Source organism: Triturus cristatus, chromosome 12 (assembly GCF_964204655.1).
Source record: "Triturus cristatus chromosome 12, aTriCri1.1, whole genome shotgun sequence".
In the NCBI taxonomy this organism is placed as follows: domain Eukaryota; kingdom Metazoa; phylum Chordata; class Amphibia; order Caudata; family Salamandridae; genus Triturus; species Triturus cristatus.
The window spans coordinates 531558720-531581047 of NC_140595.1; the positions used below are offsets into that span (position 1 = coordinate 531558720).

General features: G+C 41.9%; 1 protein-coding gene across 2 annotated transcripts in view; it reads right to left on the reverse strand.

Annotated features, from left to right (window-relative positions):
* Positions 1 to 22328, reverse strand: part of GNAO1 (G protein subunit alpha o1) — a 755346-nt gene that overhangs the window by 581884 nt on the left and 151134 nt on the right. For both annotated transcript variants that reach the window (XM_085638722.1, XM_085638723.1), the window contains exon 3: positions 14528 to 14669. In XM_085638722.1, the coding sequence (XP_085494848.1) occupies positions 14528 to 14669 (142 nt within the window). The remainder of the gene's footprint in view (positions 1 to 14527; positions 14670 to 22328) is intronic.

The window sequence follows — 22328 nt, forward strand, 5'->3', positions numbered from 1 at the left end:
CTGAACTGCCCACCTGAATGGAGAAAGGCCAATTTACTGCCGGGTGCACGTTGGGCCATCCCAACGCTCCAAACCTTCCAGCCCGTACTTTTTAGCTACACATCTGCATGCTGCAATGAAATCATTCTCCTGCCAACATTCGTGTTTGGTTTGCACGCCTTACAAAACCGAGACTTAGGAGAACAACGATCAACGCCATCTTTAGTCTTTCATTACAAGAATTTATATTCTTAGCAGGTGAACCTAAAGGATCAGCTACCCCAATGTGTTTTACAAACCTAAAGGATCACCTTAATGTCCACAAAAGGTTTCAGGGCAAATTCTTCATTAGTAAGAAGCCTTATTACCGAGCCCCTTCTGAATGCAAAGTCTGTATCGGAGTTGTGACAGTTAAGCCCCAAGGGAATGAGGTCTCGAAGCTTAAAAATTACGTTTTCCATGCTGAAGCTGTCCGCCACAGACAATGTATCAGACAGAGGGAAAAGAGAAAAACTCATTCCGGGTCACGATGCGCGCCCAGATGTCGAGCAACTAATTTACCAATTGCTGCAAGTGCAGCAGCTAATGCACAGTAATTACTATTGTGCTGCTCTGGCATGATCCTGACATTAAGTGGACTAAATAACAGGTCTCACCTAACGTCAGCACTTGCTAGCGTCGCGATAAGGAAATATATCTCAAGCATTTGGTTTGATTTTAGCCTTCTAATATGAGAAACAGCAGAATACAGAAGTGATGGTGTCTTCTTAAAGGGGCATCTGGTGGATGATGTCGCTGTACATCTAAAAACCCAAGTAGAGATCAAACAAAGCACCATTCTAGAATGACTACTGGCGATGAAGGGCTGTGCAAGGAGAACAGTTTTCCCTCTACAGTGTACAGCCCAGTGCTTAATCTGTAAAATAATAAGTGCCAGGGCCCTGACCAGGAGGCCACTGTAGCTTGCACAACCCAAAGCCCTGGTCATCGCTGCCTGATGGTACCAAAACAACTACTAACCATCTCTCTCGCCTTCAAGTGCGATGGTTCTGATTATTCCAGGACCCCAAAGCTAAAGGAATGGCTGGAGAGACAGTATTTTTTTATGTATATTGCAGTCAAACACAACCGTTGTTCTGCTCATCTCTAAATTAGATGAGCAGAGCCACCTTGTGGCAGAGTGTCTTAAGTGTGGAGATGACAATTAAGTGCCGGTGACGAGTACCGGAAACCAATTAAGTGCTGATGCAGAGCACCGGACACCACCCGCTAAAATTAAGCACTGGTATGGCCCCTTTAAGTCATTTCTCTCATATTTGTTGGATGTCTATCAATGTGGCTAACTGACCCAAAAGAATCCATTTATTGTAAGTAAATCATTAAACCTTGATTTAGTAATAGTACAATGACAGTAGAGATACTACCACTATGCAGATCATTAGGAAAGCATCATCCAGAGTACTGACTTAATGGGGGTGAGGCTGGTTTACCTTTGTGAGTCCCTTTCTTTAGTGGGGACGAGAGCCCTCAAAGTTCAGGACAAGCCTGTGAACCTCCCTCCCCCATTGCATGCCGGCTGGATTCCTTACACACGATTACTGTAATAATTTCCGATACTACAAGCTGTAAGAGTTTACATCACCATCCACACACTGACTTAATCCCTCAATGGAAGGAACCACAGGGTCTCAGCTTTCAAGTGGATAAACTGAGGCAATGCAATTAACTGTGGTGTCCACAAGCCAATACTTCAAACTAGTGCCTGTAGAGCAGGACTCTTAATTCACTGCTCTTCAGCAGATGGTCCAGTAAATCACCATTATCTCCACCAGTCCATACTTGCAAAACCAATAAGGGTGGGACGCGTCCATGTTCCATGGTATGCGCTTCAATAGAGATGTATTGTTATGCACAAGAGATAAGGATGGAAGTTCTCACTTTTCATTGTTAGGCAAGAGCCGAAATGCACAAAGAGGAGAGCACAGAAAAGCAAAGGCGCACTCTACCTTTTCCTTTTGTTCTCCGTTTTTGGGTGGAATAAATATATTACCTCGGAATGCAAAGTGTTTAATAGCTTATTGTATTTTTAACAAATTAGATCAGATGAGTCGGACTGCATCGCAGATGTGACAAAAGTGCAGGGAAGCAAAACACTTAGCTACAAGAATTTGCTTAAATCTGTAAATACATCAAAAGATTGCAAAATAAAGCAATACTAGAAGAATCCCAAAAAATAAGGACTGGTAAAGCCAGGATTGGTTTACCAAAAGATAAAATGGATTTTCCTAAAAGTGAGCAGTGGAAGGATACGAGTCCGCCAAGCAAAAGGATGGGAAATAAGCTATGTTCCAGGGGAGGGATAAACACAAGATGGACAAGTTGAGGCAAGGAAGAAAGCTGTCAAATAATAAGCAAGCAAATAAGAATGACAATGAAGTCAACCAATAGTAAGCAGCAAAGGGCGGGCTGTAAGCCCACTGTAAGTTCATATGGGTCTTTTGCAAGGGCGTGGCCCAAAATAATTCTCCTAAAACCGTAAAATCCACCTGAGACCAGTCACAGTTTATGTTCACTTTATTAACACGGCACAGAATGCACTTGAATTATCATTTTACCTATTTCACTATTGATTAGAGAATGTAGTCATTTACATGGATACTTTCTTTTTTAACAGAACTCAGCAGCCAAACAATCAAGAAGCATTTGTAAATGTAAAGTTTATGAAGATGCTGGCACAAGTGCACCGGAGGCAGCAGAACGGCCAGCTAGAAGAAGGAGTCAAATAAGCCTGAATGGATAAGAAAACATTCTAATCTGAAATTTCTTCAGGAGGTAGAGACGATGGTTGAACAATTTTGCACACATCAGCAATAGTTCAGAGGTGCTGCAAAACAGCTGGGAGTAGGAAAAAATTAGCTTGTGTGAAATCTTTAAAATATACAAAAACAGGAGAGAGAGAAAAGGGATTTGCCATAAAATGGAGGGAAATACTCCTAGTCCCCTTGGAATGAAGTAAACAGACAATAGAAGGAGTACGTCCAGGAGACAGATCAATGTCTCCAGAATACTGGGAAAGGCGCACAAGGAAATACATTTTTCTTTTCTTGAGAAGACCCCTCACTCACCAACCTAGTTGGTGACATGCTTCATCATCGGGGTCCCACCCGGATAGCAGAGTGCCATCCGGGTGTGCTTCGACACCTGATTACAGTGGAGCAGGTAGTTTTTTTGTGCAAGTGAGTGAATAGTAAATTAAAAATTGGCCAGATATAACTCACTAAGAAATTTTATTCTGGAGCAACTGGACAATACTAAAATTGTTGGTTAGATACCTTAATTGGTTAAATTGACCTGTGGTATCTAAAGGTGAAGATTTGTGCTGATAAGTGCTTAAAAACGGTCTACATGTTTCAAGTGGAATGGTATTACTAGGTTTTCGTCAGGACCAGTGGGCGTGACCCGGGCGGTGTACACACGCTAAGGTGAACCCTACCCTCAATCACTGTAACCTGACCATCTACTCACGGTAAGGTGTCCTATCGTAGATAGGAGAAATCTGTATATACAAACACATAATCACAAGCAGACGCAATAATTAGCATGCAATACAGTGTTTTGATGATAAAGTGCTCCTTGAGTTCCCAGCAGTGTGCGTAGAACACATACACAACACAAGGATTACCCCCAAGTTGCAGAGGTAAAAGTGTATAGGTATTATAGTAACCAATTCAGTTACTGAGAGCTTGATTATGATTAGGGCTCCCAGTTTTCCGTTTTTACTGATTTTTACAGATAAATACAGACAGAAAACTATTTTTTTCCTGTCTGTATTTATTTTTCAATACAGAAAAATACGGAAAAAATGTCTTCTTTGGATGCTTTTTTCTACTGTCAATCATGAGTGCCAGGTCAGTAAGTGTACAGATTGAGAGGTAGGGCAGATGAAAAAAAGACAATACATTTCCTAATTAAGCTTAATTAGGTGCAGATCTACAGTTATGTTATTTATGCTATTTTGCAATGCAAGTGTTTTCAGATAATGCTATTGCACTGTATACTGCTGAAACCTTTTGGACATTCAAATGCAAATGTTCATTTATCAGTCAAATAAATGTGGAAAAATACCCATTGCAGCTTCATTTATACAGAAAACACAAAATAGAAATGGATAAATACAGACAAAATTAGCAAAAAATAAATATGGATAAATACAGACGGAAATGTAGAAAAAATAAATACCATAAAACCGGGAGCCCTAATTATGATCCGTTCATAGTGATATGGTACAGTAGGCGTAGATGCGCCGTTGAATGCATATGCATTGAATAAACACACAGGGTTCCAATTGAGCCTGTGAAAGAATCGTACAGACCCACTTTCATCAGTCATTCATAGTGGGTGTCTCTGCTCTCAAACATAATGGTGAGGGCGTACGTTACATAGCATGCATGCTAAGTGTATGAGAGTAAGAAAGTGGTACCAAGAAAACACATGATAGGAATAAAAGGTGCTTACTAAAAAACGTGAAATTGCGTGCCTCATGGGAGTCAGGGTCGTGGTGCTTGCTCAGAAACACAATCTGGAGAAAATAGGCATAGCGACATGAACGGTGAAATATCTAATGGGGCGCATGTCAGAGAAGGAAATTGCCGTGAATCGATGCCGCATCACGACGCTGTACTTACTTAGTGGAGCCAGTCACCGGCTGATACACCTACCCTAAGCGACCCGTCTCAGCTCCCTGAGGGTTACTGCATCCGAGCGTCTCTGCCGGTTAAATGCAGAACACTTCCGGGAGCGGGGACGGCGGGGCGTGGTCACGTTGTCAAGTGACTTGCGTGGGGGGGGAGCATGGGTACGTGGTAGGCAGTGTATTGATAACGCACCTAAAAAAAATGTCACTCGTGCTTTATTAAACAAACATGAAACTATCATGCATAAAAAATGTCAGCCCAGTCCAGTAATTAGCCATTTGCGATGATGAAAGGACCCGTAAATTAGACAAAAAAGAAAAAAGGAAAAAGGGGGTGATACAATCCACTGTTAAACATAAAAGTTTGTATGCCTTTATGTCAGAAGAGTACGCGCTATAAAGCTCGCGCAATGGGCTAAATGTCGTACCAAGTTCAGGCATACAGTGATACACATATGTCCAAATGAAATTAAAATAGAAGTTTCAGGCTGACACTACTGCTGGACTTCTTTAATATGTGACACAGAATCTTGCCTCATTCTCATTCAGGGCTAAATATTATACCAAATTCAGGCATACAGTGACATTACTATAGGATTTTCAAGGTGACACTAGTGATGGACATCTTAATATGTGACACAGAATCGCACCTCATTCTTATTCAGACAGTGCTAGCCAGTTCGTAGAAAACCGATTGACGGTGTAAATGCAAGACATAGTATAGTGCCTCATTCTCACATATAAAAAAATCGATGCCTCATAGTGGGTGAATGATTGATAAAGTTATTTTGAAAGGCCGAATGCCACGTAATATTATCGTTCAGGCCATCTTTGTGAGTGGATAGCCTGTAAATCCACCTTTGTTCTTTCTCAAAAAGACGCTGTTGGATTTTTGTGACTGTTTTCATCTGTTCAATAACAGTCCATCTCATGTCGTTGGTTGTGTGGTTATATTGAAGGAAATGTTCAGTCAGTTTGGTTGCCATCCTTTTACACCTTATTGTACTGCGGTGTTCACACATTCTTTGCTTAGCCTTCCTGCAGGTCATCCCTACGTACTTCAAGTTGCAAGGCTATTTTAACAGATAGACCACATTGGTACTATTACAATTTGTATGAGCCCGATGGCTCCACATTTTGCCTGGTTCCAATGACAATGTTTTTGTGTTGTCGGTCAGGTGGCAGACACTGCAGTTGCCGCATTGATAGTGTCCTACTATGTTCGGTAGGCCCCATGCGTTGGTTACAGTTGATGTCCCCACCTGTGGGTAGTCTTTAGGGCGTGTGTTTACCAAGGCATCTTTTAGACTCCTTGCTTTCTTGAAGGAGAAAAGGGGTTTCTCCCAGTGTAAATTACCTGTATTAATGATGGACCAATGTTTATTGATAGATCTTGTCATTAGGTTGGAGGCTGTATTGTATGTAGTTACACACGTTGATGGTATTTCATCGTCCATCTGTATCCTATCTTCTAGGAGGGCATCTCTGGGTTGATTGCGTGCTCTCTTTTGGCATTTATTGAGAATTCTTTCAGGATAACCTCTATTTGAAAGTTTATCAGTAAGATGGAACAAAGGTGGATTTACAGGCTATCCACTCACAAAGATGGCCTGAACGATAATATCCCGTGGCATTCAGTCCTTTCAAAATAACTTTATCAATCATTCACCCACTATGAGGCATTTATTTTTATATGTGAGAATGAAGCACTATACTATGTCTTGCATTTACACCGTCAATCGGTTTTCTACGCACTTGCCAGCACTGTCTGAATAAGAATGAGGCACGATTCTGTGTCACTTATTAAGATGTCCATCACTAGTGTCACCTTGAAAATCCTATAGAAATTTCACTGTATGCCTGAATTTGGTATAATATTTAGCCCTGAATGAGAATGAGGCAAGATTCTGTGTCACATATTAAGAAGTCCAGCACTAGTGTCACCTTGAAAATTCTATTTTAATTTAATTTGGACATATGTGCATCACTGTATGCCTGAACTTGGTACGACATTTAGCCCATTGCGCGAGCTTTATAGCGCGTACTTTTCTGACAAAGGCATACAAACATTTATGTTAACAGTGGATTGTAGCCCCCCCCTTTTTTCTTTTTTCCTAATTTACGGGTCCTTTCATCATCGCGTATGGCTAATTACTGGGCTGGGCTGCCGTTTTTTATGCACGATAGTTTCATGTTTGTTTAATAAAGCACGAGTGACATTTTTTTTAGGTACGTCATCAATACAATGCCTACCGCGTACCCACGCCCTCCCACGCAAGTCACTTGACAACGTGACCACGCCCCCGCCGTCCCCGCTCCCGGAAGTGTTCTGCATTTAACCGGCAGAGACGCTCGGATGCAGTAACCCTCTGGGAGCTGAGATGGGTCGCTTAGGGTAGGCGTATCAGCCAGTGACTGGCTCCACTAAGTAAGTACAGCATCATGATGCGGCATGGATTCACGGCAATTTCGCGTTTTTTAGTAAGCACCTTTTATTCCTTTCATGTGTTTTCTTGGTACCACTTTTTTACGCTCATACACTTAGCATGCATGCTATGTAACGTACGCCCTCACCATTATGTCTGAGAGCGGAGACACCCACTATGAATGACTGATGAAAGTGGGTCTGTATGATTCTTTCACAGGCTCAATTGGAACCCTGTGTGTTTATTCAATGCATATGCATTCAACGGCGCATCTACGCCTATTGTACCATATGACTATGAACGGGTCATAATCAAGCTCTCAGTAACTGAATTGGTTACTATAATACCTATGCACTTTTACCTCTGCAACTTGGGGGTAATCCTTGTGTTGTGTATGTGTTCGACGCACACTGCTGGGAACTCAAGGAGCACTTTATCATCAAAACACTGTATTACATGCTAATTATTGCGTCTGCTTGTGATTATGTGTTTGTCTTTACAGATTTCTCCTGTCTACAAATTGGATGATAGGACACCTTACCGTGAGTAGATGGTTAGGTTACAGTGATTGAGGGTAGGGTTCACCTTAGCGTGTGTACACCGCCCGGGTCACGCCCACTGGTCCTGAAAAAAACCTAGTAATACCATTCCACAGGTTGAAACATGTAGACCGTTTTTATGCACTTATCAGCACGAATCATACCACAGGTCAATTTGACCAATTAAGGTATCTAACCAGTTGCTCCAGAATAAAATTTCTTAGTGAGTTATATCTGGCCAATTTGTAATTCACTGTTCACTCACTTGCAGAAAAAAACTACCAGCTCCACTGTAATCAGGTGTCGAAGCACTCGGCTATCCGGGTGGGACCCCGATGATGAAGCATGTCACCAACTATGTTGGTGAGTGAGGGGTCTTCTCAAGAAAAGAAAAATGTATTTCCTTGTGCGCCTTTCCCAGTATTCTGGAGACATTGATCTGTCTCCTGGATGTACTCCTTCTATTGATTGTTTAATTGAAATCTTTAAAAACCATTCAAGTTGATTTAACTTAAAAGGACATGCGCTGCAAGTGTCGTCGGGAGTGAGGGCTCACTTGATGGGAGGATGGAAAGATCATCATGAAATGCCCTAGATATTGAACCCATGACAAGTTATTCAAAAATTCACAATTTACCTACGAAACACCGCAACTGTGTTATAGTATTAAAACCAAGTAAATTGGGAATTGCACATCAATGGATTGCAACAGGGAGCATGAAGGAAATATAACAATGCTAATTTATAGGGACTTAGAATTCCTGATAAAGCAAAAGAGATAAATACAGAAACATATTGGGTTGAACAGAAGTACCTATGCACAGTTACTATTTATGATTAGCAGGGAATTACGCAGCGCAGTGGCCTATCACACAGCATGCGTGGTGGATGAGAAGATGGTAAATGTTCAAATGCAAAAAATGATATAAAGGATAACAAATCAGTGGCAGCTTTGGGACAGCCAATTGCTCCCACAAAGCAGGGTTCGAAATAAAAGTACTTGATAAATGCAGTTTGCTCCATTTTGTTCAATCTGATGGGTTGCTATAGTCTTCTAATTGGTCAACAATTATTTGACTATGCTTCTGAACAATCCGATAAAACCGATTAACAGGTGTCAACAATATCAAACTGTCTGAAAACAATCAACGCTGTGACTCTAATGGAAGCAAATAGGTCACAGAATACCTATTTTATTTTAGCGAAAGCAAAGAAGGTCGAAACATTTTCTATCTAAAGCAGTGCACAACAGCAGTATGAAGGAAACACACACGAGGGTACACTTCAGGATGAATCCATTGAGAAATAATTGAAATAACTAGGTGCTCCTAAAGTGTCAGAAAATATAGCCAAAGAAATCTGACGTTAGGAGAGGGAGGGATTATAAATTTAGATTCAAAACACTACTGGCAAATGCAGGAGTAGATATATTATTGAAGTATGAACAGGTGAATGTGGGCGATGGATCTGTGAGGAATGTTTCATTTATTGATGTACATAAAATATACACATTACAAGATACATGATATTTTCATTTTAGGCTTTGGTAGGAATTTGTTTAGCAGGTCCTAAAGTATGGCCATTTGCATTCTGCTGTATCTCCACAGTATTTAAAATATTGGTAAGACATTTAAAAGACCTAAGAGGTTCTAAATGCTTATTTACTTCAGAAATACAATCTGCCTTGTTGTCAATTTGGCCAAGAAGCAGAATTTGCCATGGTGTTTTCACCTAGTTCACAAAGACCACACAAATTTCTATCTTCTGGGAAGTGAATGGATGCCTACTTGGTTCATCTCTATTAAGTAAAATTCCCTTTGTGTTTTGGGTTGTAGGTGGTACCCACAGCACCAAGATACCTCTCTGGCTAACTCATCTCTTAACAATAGTTTGTGCCGCTCCGTTGTCTGACCCCTAAGATGCAAAATCTTGTACTTACGACACACATGTGAAGAGCTAGGACTGGAACTAGTGCATCGTAGAAGGTAATATTGCATTTGTTCACATATACATAAAATTCTCTAGCAGTCCTTCCAAAAGGAGAAATTAATACCTGTATGTAAGCCACCTGGTTTGGCATAAATGATTCCATTGTACTGCTATGCCAACTTGATTAAAACACAATTGCCAGACATGTTCTCTTCAAAGCCCCAATATGCATAAATGTATGGAGTTTAGCGCCAACCATTAGTTCTACAGTTGCTGACAATACTTCAGGAAATCCAAATCCTGATCGGATTGTCACTAAGAGGAACAAGTCAGTAAAGCAATAGTAGGGTTAATTTGTAGCAATGTGTCTTTTTGTAACTGTTGTCTAGTATTTTAATGGTGTATCTTAATGCTTCACTGAAATATTGGACCTTGTACCCAATAAGCCTGGTGTGTCCCACAGACTGATACAGAAAAGGCTCTTCTTTCACTAGAAATTAGGTTCACTAGAGAGATGATACAGTCTTGGCTATCTGTTCAGAAACTTTGACAGTGATATTAACCCAGGAATAGATAACCAGTCAAATTGAGTTCCAAGAGAAAACCTTTCGCAAGTGTTGATAACAATATTATGATGCAATTTGCCCCCCCGCCCGTCTCCTAGATGCATGCAGTATGCCAATGATGTTCTTAAACCTGTAGATAACATTTCATCCATGTTACCCCCCTTGTAGAAAGTCAATTATATAGATACAGCCATATCCCTTAGTGACACATATACCCCTCTATTAACATAATATATATTCTGTTAACATTGCATGGGAAAATGCAGGCACACATTGCACATTTTAATCATTCAAGTATCTCAATGACTTAGGCAGACCCACTGGTAATCAGTACCATAATTAATGTAAAGTGCATTTGTGAGTAAACTGCGACCTCTTAGGGTATGTTTTGGCATGGATATGCCCTAAGATCCAGGGCCCTGGGTATGTGGTGTGGTAGGTCTCGCATGTCTCGTTTCCCTCGATCCACAAGAGTATGAGCTGATTTTTAGAGAATCTGGGGTGCCATGGTAGCACACCGAGGTTTGCCAGGTCCACGGGTGTGGATATAACCAGGTGGGTCCTGAGGTGTCCAAGTCACTGGATCAGATGTTCTATGGTAGCTTAGGCTCAGATGTCTTTGATGGTGGAGAAATCGGAGAAGGTCACAGGAAAGGGTTAGCATAAAAAGGATTTCCTCTACCCATCTCTATTTAACTGATGAGAACTGGTGGTAGAATGCGGTCTCAAGTGGTGTGAAATGCAGTGGGGGTCTGGAAGAACAGACACAGATAACACGGACAACAAAGCATACAATGGGAACCTAGGACGAGGGACAAGACAAACAGAGATGGGGGGAGGCTACGTTGTAGGTTGTCCTATTCCCTTGCTCTCAGAAATAAGTCAAAATAGGTGATTTAGAGAATCAAGGGGATATCCCAGGTTTGTACCACACCAGTAAAATGAACATTATGAAGTAAAGACCTCTGCTAGGCTCACTAGGAAACCAGCTGCTACTCAAAGAAACAGCATCCTTCTGACCACAGTTTTGGAAGGGGAGAATTGGCCAAATGTGTATATATGATCTTTCCAGCTAAAAGGAACCAGAGCAATAAATTCATAGACCCACTGAGATTAATCAAATTAGACAAATGTACCACACACTGGAGAAATTAAGACATTGGTGCAGGCTTTTTGCTGCTAACCAACCGGCCACAAGAGGGGTCTACTGTATGAGATGGCCATCGTCTGAAGACAATTCTAGCATTGCACTGATGAGCTCTTCTATTAATAATGCAAACTGTTCTCCTATTTCTGTGAAATAACCATTTGTTTTGAATTTGTAAGCCATGGTCTCGCCCCTAAATTAGTTCAGACTCGCTTTTAGCCACAGCATTTGCAATCTAAGCATGGAATCTACCGAGGCCCTGCACATTGTGCACTCACGTTTTTAGGGTACGTCAAAGTTGTCCTTATCATGATGTAAATCTAAGAAAGAAGGCGAACCTCTACACATAACAAATCTCTTCCAGTAAGACTCGCATGTGAGAGTGACCAATTATGCTTTTGGAAAATAGATACCCCACACACTCCACGCTACATTACGGTCCCTCGTGGCATCTGTGTCTGCTGAGAGGGATCCCCAATGATCAGAGATTAGGCACATATCAAGCGTCCTAGGCACATGCAGAAGGTCAGGCAACACAGTGAAATGAACAGACCTACAAGCACACACTACCAATTGTTAAACAGTGTATGCATGTGCATATGAGCACTGCAGCACTACACACCTCTTGAGCTCATTAACATACAACTACAAAACCAGGAAAATCCCTACAGCAAAACCAGCAATGCAACATAAATAACGAAGAAAAACAAATATAATGAAACAAATATGAATAAAACCTATTTTCTCATATTTTTGGTCCTTGGAATCTAAATTATAGTTATTGCCAAAATGCACTAAAAAGTATAGTTGAAAGGGCCGGCTTTAGGGCTGTTGGTGCCCAGTGTGACAGTCAGTTCTGGCGACCCCATGACCTCATCCTCGGATTCCCTCACTACCACCGGGCATAAGTGCCCCTCATTTTTCTATAGTCCCTCTCTTAAATACATTTCATTTGTTTTAAAGAACTGGTAAAGGCTGGCTTCACTACTAACAATGTATATATATCCCAACAAACCTTTTTCAGCAACATTAGAACTAGATCATGAAAGACTGGGGGAGAAAAACATAACGTCCTATCCTATTTTACGCAGTTCGCATGCAGCTCTTTGATGACAGTTCCCATCAGTCACTGTTCTATATTTGGGCTGGATCTTTTGAACTACGATAACAAAAGGATCTCTGTGGCAAAAGCAATAATCCACTCAGCTATTCACATAAAATACAGACCTGTGATCTGCACGGGGCGCGTTCTCTGCAGCAGGCATATTAACCCTCTGATCTACTTTATGGCTAGACAAAACTCTGATCTATCCCTCTAGTGGGAACAATAATCCCAAGAGTTATCTTGACATTTTTAATGCTGCCTGAAACTGGGTGCACAAGGAACTCTGCCGCGAGTGTTTTTAAATGGTCAGTTATTGCTAAACACAGCACCAACAAACCCCCCCCCCCCCCGCTCACTTCCCCTCCGAATTCGACGCCCGATGCGGCTGCACCAGTCGCACTCCCCTAAAGCTGGCCCCACAGTTCCATCCGAAACTACAAAAATAAGCCAAAACGCCATTAAAATAGTAAAAAAAGGGATACACCAGGAAAAAGGCATGATAGAAATTAAAATTAGTAGGGATAGTCACTATTTCAGTGTTGGTTTTCATGTGACCACGGTGCAAAGATTCACAAAGCTCAATGTTTACTTCTTGCACATTCCCACAGGAGCATCCTACAATAACATGCGAGAGCTACCCAGACTTAAAGGGAAGCCGCTAAGAGCTTCTGATTTAAACAGAGTAAAGCATCTTGCTACTTCTTTTTGCCTAGTCCCATCACGAGGGCTACAACTCCAGTCCAAACGCACAAAGGATGTACAAGTGATTGCCTAGACAAACTGCAACCCTGAAACACAAATTTATGTACAACCTAAAACAAAAGAGTCACTAAAAAAAAATGTGTTTTTCATGAAGCCAAAATAGAAAAACATAAAGGAACTCCAACCTCTAAAGGCCTCTCTTGGTGTAGCGTTAAGCAGTTACACGTCCTTCAGTGATGGAACAATTGTCTAAGAAACTTGTCTTTCCAACATGTCACCAATACTTATTGGCTGCAGCCATGTTGGAAAAAAAATCCCAGGGATCCCTACATTGGTGATGCAACATGTAAGCCTTCATACAAAGTACTGACTTTCGTTCAATACATATCGCTACTGATAGGAGTACTAGATGTTTAAACAACCATCGGCAAAGCGAATAGGTCTGGATTTAATGCACTAACGCAGAAAGTTTTAGGACATTAGAGAGAGGCACACAGGAGGGAACCATCAGAAGTGGAACGAAAGAGTAAAATAGTGCATCATGAAGTAGTTGGAGAAGAATACACCCAGTAGTTGCAGAAGGATACACCTATACAGCTAATAGCATAAGGTGAAAGATGAATACTGTACTCCGAAGAGCAAAGAATTGATTGTTAAAATCTCAAGCCAATTGCTGAAACAGACTGATCGAGGTAAGCCAATGGTTTAAAGGGAAAGACCCAAAGCTCACCCTACGGATACAGTAAGCAGTCGGTATGCTTGACAGCTGAACTGTACAAAATCCAAACCTAAACGGTATACCATATACAATACAGGGCATCAACAGACCATGTCCGTTTTTATAGAGCGGAAGCCCAGCAATCTCTGGAGAGCACAGTTGCTAAGAAAATGCTTTTGTAACATGGTCGTGACTGGGAAGCAAGCCGGCCGGTTAGGTAAAGTATAGCTCAGTGCTGCTGAATTTCATCACCACAGTTAAGGTTCCTACTTCACACTGCAGCAAAAGAGGAAAGGCTGCTTAAATTGTCGTAGCCCTTCTATGGGGGTTTATTAACTCTAATTTCACTCCACTTGACCCACTGTAGCAGAAGGCAAGATACGAGAATGATCCAAGTAATTTCTGTCACCCTCCTCATCAGTGCGTGGCCACCAACCCAATCTTAAATGACGCTAACCCACGTAGGCCATGGCCTGACGGCTCATAAAAGGACCCAGCTATCTCAGATCCCAAGCAGACCTGCAAAGTGTGCTGCATAATTCATCACTGCCAGACCCGGCTCTTGCAGACATCTATTATCGAGAGGTTGGTTTATTAATATGCAAATGGCTCGAAAGGCGAAGCTCGGCTGAGAGATTTGCCAGAGAACGCAACAAAGATTCCTTGCAACATGTTTAGTGGAGAGCTTTCAGAAGGGCGCAATGAGGAGGCTGGGTGACTCACCCTTCTTTCCTTGTCTCCATACTCGATGCCCAGGGTGTCCATCGCACGGACAATGGCTGCCAGGGACTGGATGGTGTTACTGTAGACGACAGGCTTGTACTGCTTCACGTCTTCCCCCGAGAAACCATCCTCGTGGATAATCCTGGTCAGGAAAGAAGACAAAGAGCATGAATTCAGAAGAATTTGGCTGGAATTAAATATCAATTAAACACAGAAAAACAGAACCATTTGACGGAAGATGATTAAACTTGTGGCGCACACGAATTCAGTTACAGTCGTCCATTTTAAGGGTTGTCTAAGACTAGAAACTCAGATCATTATCAAACTGATTCTTGTTGTGAGTTGTCTCCATTAAAAAGGGCATTAAACCATATTACAAGAAATAACAAATAGAATAATGTATTGACAATCATGCACAGAAGTCTGTAAAAGTTGTGTGGATTCCTTCACTCCATCACTCCGATACCTAACACTGTTGCACACTTCAGTCCATGTCAATTTCATTACTTTAGTCCCTAAATAAGTTACTATTGGAATGACCCATTCCACATCCACTCCACGATGTATTTAGTTCCTGGGTCCCCACGTCTCTTTCCCACCATGCTATTACTTAATCTCTTGATTCTCCTCCTTGTCGTTAAGACGGTGATCACACTACTATATATATGCAGACTTTTGGAATGGTTTTGGACTGATCCTTGATGCGTTCAACTCACCACAATGTTGTTGTAAATGCAGCCAAGTAACTCTCCCCTTCCACACTGCATGCCATGACTTCATCTCACTCTGTCACATATAGTTTCACTCTTTGCTCCCAGAAAGTCATTAATTTGAACCTGGCATACCAATCACTTAAAGGTTCCTCTTCAAGCCTTCAACTTGTCTTCCTGTGACAAAAAAAGATTCATAATTTTCTAAAACGTTGCTGCGTGCAAGTTACTTAACTGATGTGTCTTTATAAGTCACTTTGAAACCTTTTGGCGGAGACTTAAGAAATCAAAAACCCCGATGTAAGAACCTCTTCCTACAAATGTAAATTAGAGTGTGCACTCCTGGAGACCAAATTTCATGTTTGTCTATGCTGGTGGCAAACTGATGTCCCTAGCCTACGTTGGGTGCCACAATTAGTTTGCCATTTTGTTGCCTCTCAAGTGACAGGGAGGATGGGTAGTATGCATAGCCTGGAGTATCTCAAAGAATCCTCAATTGCCTAACGGGTTCCCTTCTGCAAGGAATGTATGTGAGGGCTTCACGTGTGAACATTCTGAAGAAATGTAGTGAGGCAAAATGAATTGCATCAGCTAAGAGCTAAAAAGCCATTACTCCGGAATACCCATTGGTGCAGTCTTCGGCTCCACACTAACATGGGTAGGGACCTAAGAGTCAAAGCTTCCGCATGGAAAGCCTAGCCTGCTGAGGCCTTTCCCAAGCAACAGACCAGACTCTTGGAAACCCAAGGGCAGGATGGGCCAGCATTGGGCTGACTAGAGACCCCAGTGGCTGGTTTGACTGAGATTCCGGGTCTCAAGGCCATCTGTCCAACACCATCTAGATTGGGAGAAAGAGCTAAATGGAGCCTAGATCTATTGACTTCCTGCTAAGCAGCAAGTGCATGATGGAGAGAGGTTCACCTCCATTCACGTGGATGTGACAGACAGCACACGAGACCTCAGTTCCATGTTTTACGGGGTGTTGGCTGGCTATATCTTGCAAATAGCTACACACAAATCTAATATTTTCCCAAGAATTTTGATGGGATAACAAAAACAGTTATTGCCAAACCCCACTACTGGTTAAACCCTAGGACAGGTGCAACAATTCCTGGAAGTACCATTAAAAGGATGGTGATTCCCCAATGGCAAACAAAGTCAAGAGACCTGGAACTTAGATCTTCATTCTGCAGCTGTTGATGGAGCTGGTAAAGATTGGGAAAAGTATGTATTCTCCCCAGTAAGTGTGTTGTATTTTTCAGCAGTTGTACACACACTGTTTCTCTCTCTGCAGCATCAGGAGGCCTATGTTGGGCCCTCAGTTTTTATAAGGGATTCGATTTCGTAACACAGAGAAAGTATGTAAAGCATGGAGTCTTAATTTAAGTACGGTTCCTAGAACAAAAAAACCGTGGTGAACTCACTATGCACACAGTTCGGAGTTTCTGATGGTTTTTGGGCCTGCTACTTGGTGCATCCACCCCACTCACCTACACAACCTCTTCTCCAGAAGACAACATCCTGAGGCGACCCCCTTAAATCCACTGGGGTCGAAACGTCAACAAACCCTCCCATTTGGTTGTTATCCACACACTCATTCAACTACTCAATTTTCAACTGTTTGAAATAACATATACAACCAATGGGAATTGTACAGTGTCATATGTTGCACATTGAGTAAATAAATTCACATTCTGAGCACTGAGTAATCTGCAATATATTCAATTATATCACGTACTACTGGACATGAATATGTATGATGCAAGTTTTGCAGAAACTATGTTCTTCCTGTTCTTTTTTTCTAATTCAAATTGAAAATAATCATGCTGATTAGTTTGCGGATCCCTCTAATGCACAGACAAGGTATCAGTTTCTGAATGAGTCCCATATGAATACCTTTGTTATATAACATATTGTACCTGTTTCTGTGGACATAGAGGGTTGTTCTAGTTACATATACCCATGTAGTCATGGCATATTAGTAGGCCATACCGACCTACTGTCAACCCATCTATGTATACCCACACACAGCCATGTCCCTCTTTAACTACTGCACAAGCAGGAATGCAATTTTCATATCCCACCCTGAAGCCATACCATCTTCACTTCCAAACATGCAATGCCTCCCTGCAACCCATGCCAACTTGACTTGCAAGATCTGCAGTCATGTTTCCCTGATCGCTGTTGATGCAGTCAAGCAGTCAGACTCGTAAACACCTACACTGATAACCTCTGCATGCTACTTATGCTTTTAGTTGAGGGGAGTGAACACTTTGGCGGGAAAACCTGTGACTTTGAGAAGGGTGTTTGTTGCTAAAATAAATAAAACTCTGTATACAATACAAATTGCACACTGGAACCCTGGTGTAACTCGCTAATAATAGGCTTGTGGTGATAAACACCTTGGCCTGCAGCCGGAGAGTTCATTGCTCCCAATCCTGTCATTACCTTGAACCGTAACTACCCTGGCATTATCCCTAAACTGACACATTATGCTAACAAAGGCCTTTGCGATGGGCTGGTCGCATAGAGCTTCCTATGCTACTGTAGCATGCACACACAAAAATCAATATACCTGTAAAACCAAAAGGAACTGTTCCAGTTGGAGCAAAATCAATCAGAAAATGTGCTTCTCTATCTTCCGGATAAAGAGGATGTAAAAATATTTAACGAAAATTTTAGAAATCTATATGTTGAATAAAAGAAAAGTCCCTCTCACCCACCTACCCCACCCCCATGTGGTAGGTAATGTGATTTGATCTGGGGGAAATATAAAGCAGGACTCTAGATTATCCTCTAAAGGAGAGCTTATTGCTTGCTTCTGAGGTTTGTTTATTAAAACTGCAAGGGGATGCCACTTCCCAGACCACATAGAAGCAGTCCAGCTGCAGCTAGATGAACATCTGGCCAATCGTACTGGGCCTTAACACAGAATATGAGGCAAATACAAAGGAACACAAATTATTTTAAAAAATGGACACATCACGTCAAGTGCGCAAGTCAAAACGGGAAACAGCTTTCCTCATTTGTGAAAATCTTTGACAACAAAACAAGCATTGACATAGCCAATAGGGCTTGCCTTTGGGACCTTATAAGTGTTTAGTAATCCAGCACAATATCCTTCATGCAACAACATCAACTGTTGCACGGCTAAACACTTATAAGGTCCCAAAGGTGAGATCTATTGGCTATGCCAATGCTCGTTTAAATAATATTGCTATTTTAAATCTCACAGTTGCATTGTTTGCATTGCAACATGTTTACATTTGTTGATAGTTAAATATCTTATTTAAACCGATGATCAGATGTGCACCACTTTTGCAATGTGTGTTATTTCAAATATATCCACAAAATTCCAAAAGTCATTAGAAATCTTCTCTTTATTGTTGCTCCATAAGTATGTGCCAAAATCCAGCCAACGTGTTTCATCCATGTGAATGTAGACTTCTTCAGGGCACAGAGAATTTGTGAAATTCTATTCGTCATCCAAAAATTGGGGTTCTAAGTCTGTTCATTATTATCATCAGGAATAGAAATAAAAATCACTGAAATAATCCATCAAATAGGACAAACATGAATAGATAATCATGAGATGCCCGATGTCCTCTCCATAGCGAAATTCATTGGAACTGTAAATCCTACAGTCTGGAAAGATGTCTAAGAAAAAAGCGGGACAAATGCGCCTGTCGTCGAGCACTACAATTGGTGCGGACCTCTGGAAAACTTGACACTCCTCCCTGTCCCAACGAGATGATGAGCGTGGTGGAGTTTTAGCGCACTTGGTCTGGAGAAGCAGAAACTCAAGATTTAAAACGTAACACAGTGTTTGGTGTTGGCTTTACTAATAAAAATGGATTTCTACCGTAACAAAACCTTTTAGCAACATTAAGATAATGAAAGACTGGGAAAAAGAAAATAGGTTTGTAACCTATTACTTGCATTTTACTTGCAGCTCTTTGATGCCAGTTCATAGGCCCCTGTGCTGTGCTAGGATTGTAATTCATGAACTTCAAGTAGCAAAAAAAGATCTCTGTGACAAAATCAGTAACTCACTGAGCTGGCTACATAAAAAACAATACTGTGATTTGCATGATGGATGTGTTTTCAGAACTTTATGATGAGTCAAAAGTGACTGGACAAAACTCCATCTCTCTCCAGCAGGCTCATTAATCACCAGAATTACCTTACGTTTTTACTAGTGCCTGAATATTGCTGGTGCACAAGGGACTCTGCAGCGGGTACTTTTAACTCCATCAGACACTTCAAACTCCAGCAGCCGGAGCTCGGAGTGTGCGCTCAGTTGTGTATATGCACGTGCCTGGCATGTGGGTTGCGTGTGGCCGCCATTACGAGCGGTTGTATACTCGGGCTTTGGCACTTTGTGCTAGTACGGCCGACGAAAGCCTCTGCCCGCCCCTCGCTCGACCGCTCATGTGCTGTAACACATGACATGCGGTGGCGGTCTCACATCCGAGCGGAGCGCAGTATGGGGTCAGCACTCTCTGCAGGGCGGTCTCCAATCCGAGCGGGGCGCAGGGTGGGGTCAGCGCTCTCTCTGCACAGCGGTTTTTACACTGATTCTACCCCGATTAATGGGTCATGAGACTAGGGTGGACATGGGAAACTTCAGAGAGCCCTCTCTCACGAGCTGTGTGAAAAACCCACCGTAGGACAGACATTTAAGTGTGTTGCTCTGATTGGCCGATGGGAAAAGTGTCTTTGGCACAGAAGTGTCCAGTCATCCAGGCACGTGGGTCAGTCAGTACAGTCACCTAGAACGGAATACAGTCATTCATTTACGATTGTTCCCACATCAGTGGGCATGAGGCGCCTGCAGTGACCAGGTTTTAAAAATAAACAAAGAAAGAGGGAGTTAAAGGGACGAAGCACAGAGATAAGGTTTCAAACGGGGCAAGACTCGTACAGCGTTTCCCTTGCAGGAGCGAGCAGCGGCGCCATCTGTTTCAAAAGCACGAGCGCGATAATTACAAAAAGATGGTGCCGCTGCTCGCTCCCGCAAGGGAAACGACAAACAAGTACCAATAGCAAACAATGCAAAACATGCACGAGTTTGAAGAAAAGCCTGGAGCGATTCCAAAACGTCTCTAAAGCAGCACTTGCGTGCTACGTAGGCGAGACCTAAACATATTGGCCAGAGAGAGGGTTCAATGAGGCACACACTATCATGCTGATGGCCATGGTAACGAGGGAGAGTTTCAAGTGAGTCATGAAGCTTCTCCAATCACACCACAGTACTGAATGGAATGGTGTACTCCTCATTAGAGAAGATGTGTGTGTTGGTGGCTTTGGCAATGTATCCAAATAACAGAGTTCCATGGTCGCTGTACTTCACGCACCAGAAAATGTATGCCAAAAAAACCTTCAAGACACTACACTCTTACCTGTCCCTTAATAACATCAGACCATAACGGCCTGGGAAAATGGCACCCAAAAGTTGCACAGACTTTTTTTTTAAACTCCTAGATTATTTGTAGTATGTGCCCATAACCAATTCAGCCACACCACAGCCTGGATGTCAACCAATCTAGAGTTCATCCCACGTATTGGTAAGCCCTAACTTGAGTCTAGGTCTCTAGGATGATATTTTGGCCGTGGCAAACAGCTGCTCCCCTTGCAGTGCTTATCCCTCAGTACTCGCCAGGGTCCATCAACACATTTCTTCACAGCATTATTCTTCATCGCCTAATCACTGCCACCAGTGTCTTAGCCAACTCTGCTCATTGGCTCAGATGCTAGCTCTGTCTGTAGCAGAAGATTACAATGAGAAAACAATCTACCTATATTCATTGGTCAGTTGTGGAGCACACCAGCGGAGGCCCCGGTTCAAACAGCTCTTACACATTTACAAATCTTTAACTGTGGACGAACGCATCTCTTTCCACTCCTATAAACACGATGAATGGAGCTAAATTTGGTTATCCATGCTGAACATTTGCAGCAGGTCTCTACAGCATGCAGACATGGATGAGACAAAATGGTCAAAACGTTCCGGGGGCTCTGGCTGAAGTTGTTCTCCTGAGCCTATTGCACCCAGTGAGGTCTCGAAAAAACACTGACACTAGTTATTTTTTCCAAAACACCTCGACCAAGAGGCAGACTGGAGCTAGAATCTCAAAAATCAACACGATGACCAAGGACGCAGACTTCTAAGATGATCATGCAAAAGCCTCCTCTAAACTGTACCGAAAATGCACAATGAATTGCAAATTGGACTACACTATCAAATTAAATGCAGACCTGTTCAAATATAATTTTGATCGATATTAGAAAGGCCCAAAGCTCTCAACAGCAATAAGTAAACAAAAGCACCACATCTGCTTTGTCTCAGATGCTTTTACTGGCTATCAACTAAGAAAAGACCTTAACTTAGTTTACACATACAGGATAGACCTTGTCCCACTACATGTGAACCACAAGCTCATCCCATAATAAACAGAAGACTGCACTCAACCAACCTCTTTCACAAACCCTTATGAACATATTCATGTGATGAAAGTACGGACACTTCTTTGGAAAAACACTCACACAACCTCGCTCTACATAGAATCCTCCAGGGACAAATATCCAGGAGAGAGGGCAAAAAACGAATCTACGGTTCTAATCAGGAGCTGGAGAAAAGCAACAATATTCTGATTTCAAAAAGAGCAGGAGACCACTTTTAGAGGTAATTTAGTCCTAATATGCATAATATACACAGTTAAAGTGGCCTCATCCCTCCACATGAACACATAAGGCAATTTTACTTTCTAATGAGGTTAGAAGCAAAAGCAAAATGGCTGACAGACTGGCAAATGAAGGATAGAAAAGAGTATTTAAGTTGCATAAAGGTTTTTAACTTTGTTTATTATATTTTATTGGATGGATGGATTGAAATGGAATGTTTATAGATAATAGGATAAGATGACAAAAGGAATTAAAACCATCATTTTAATCTGGAGCTCTGAATGTAGATTGCGTTTTGGATGATGGAGGCACGCACATCACCATTGAATGGGCAGAAAAAGTGCTGAAGGTTTTTGTACATTTCAACAGTCTAGAGTTAAGCCCAATATTGCATGTGGATGGTTTTG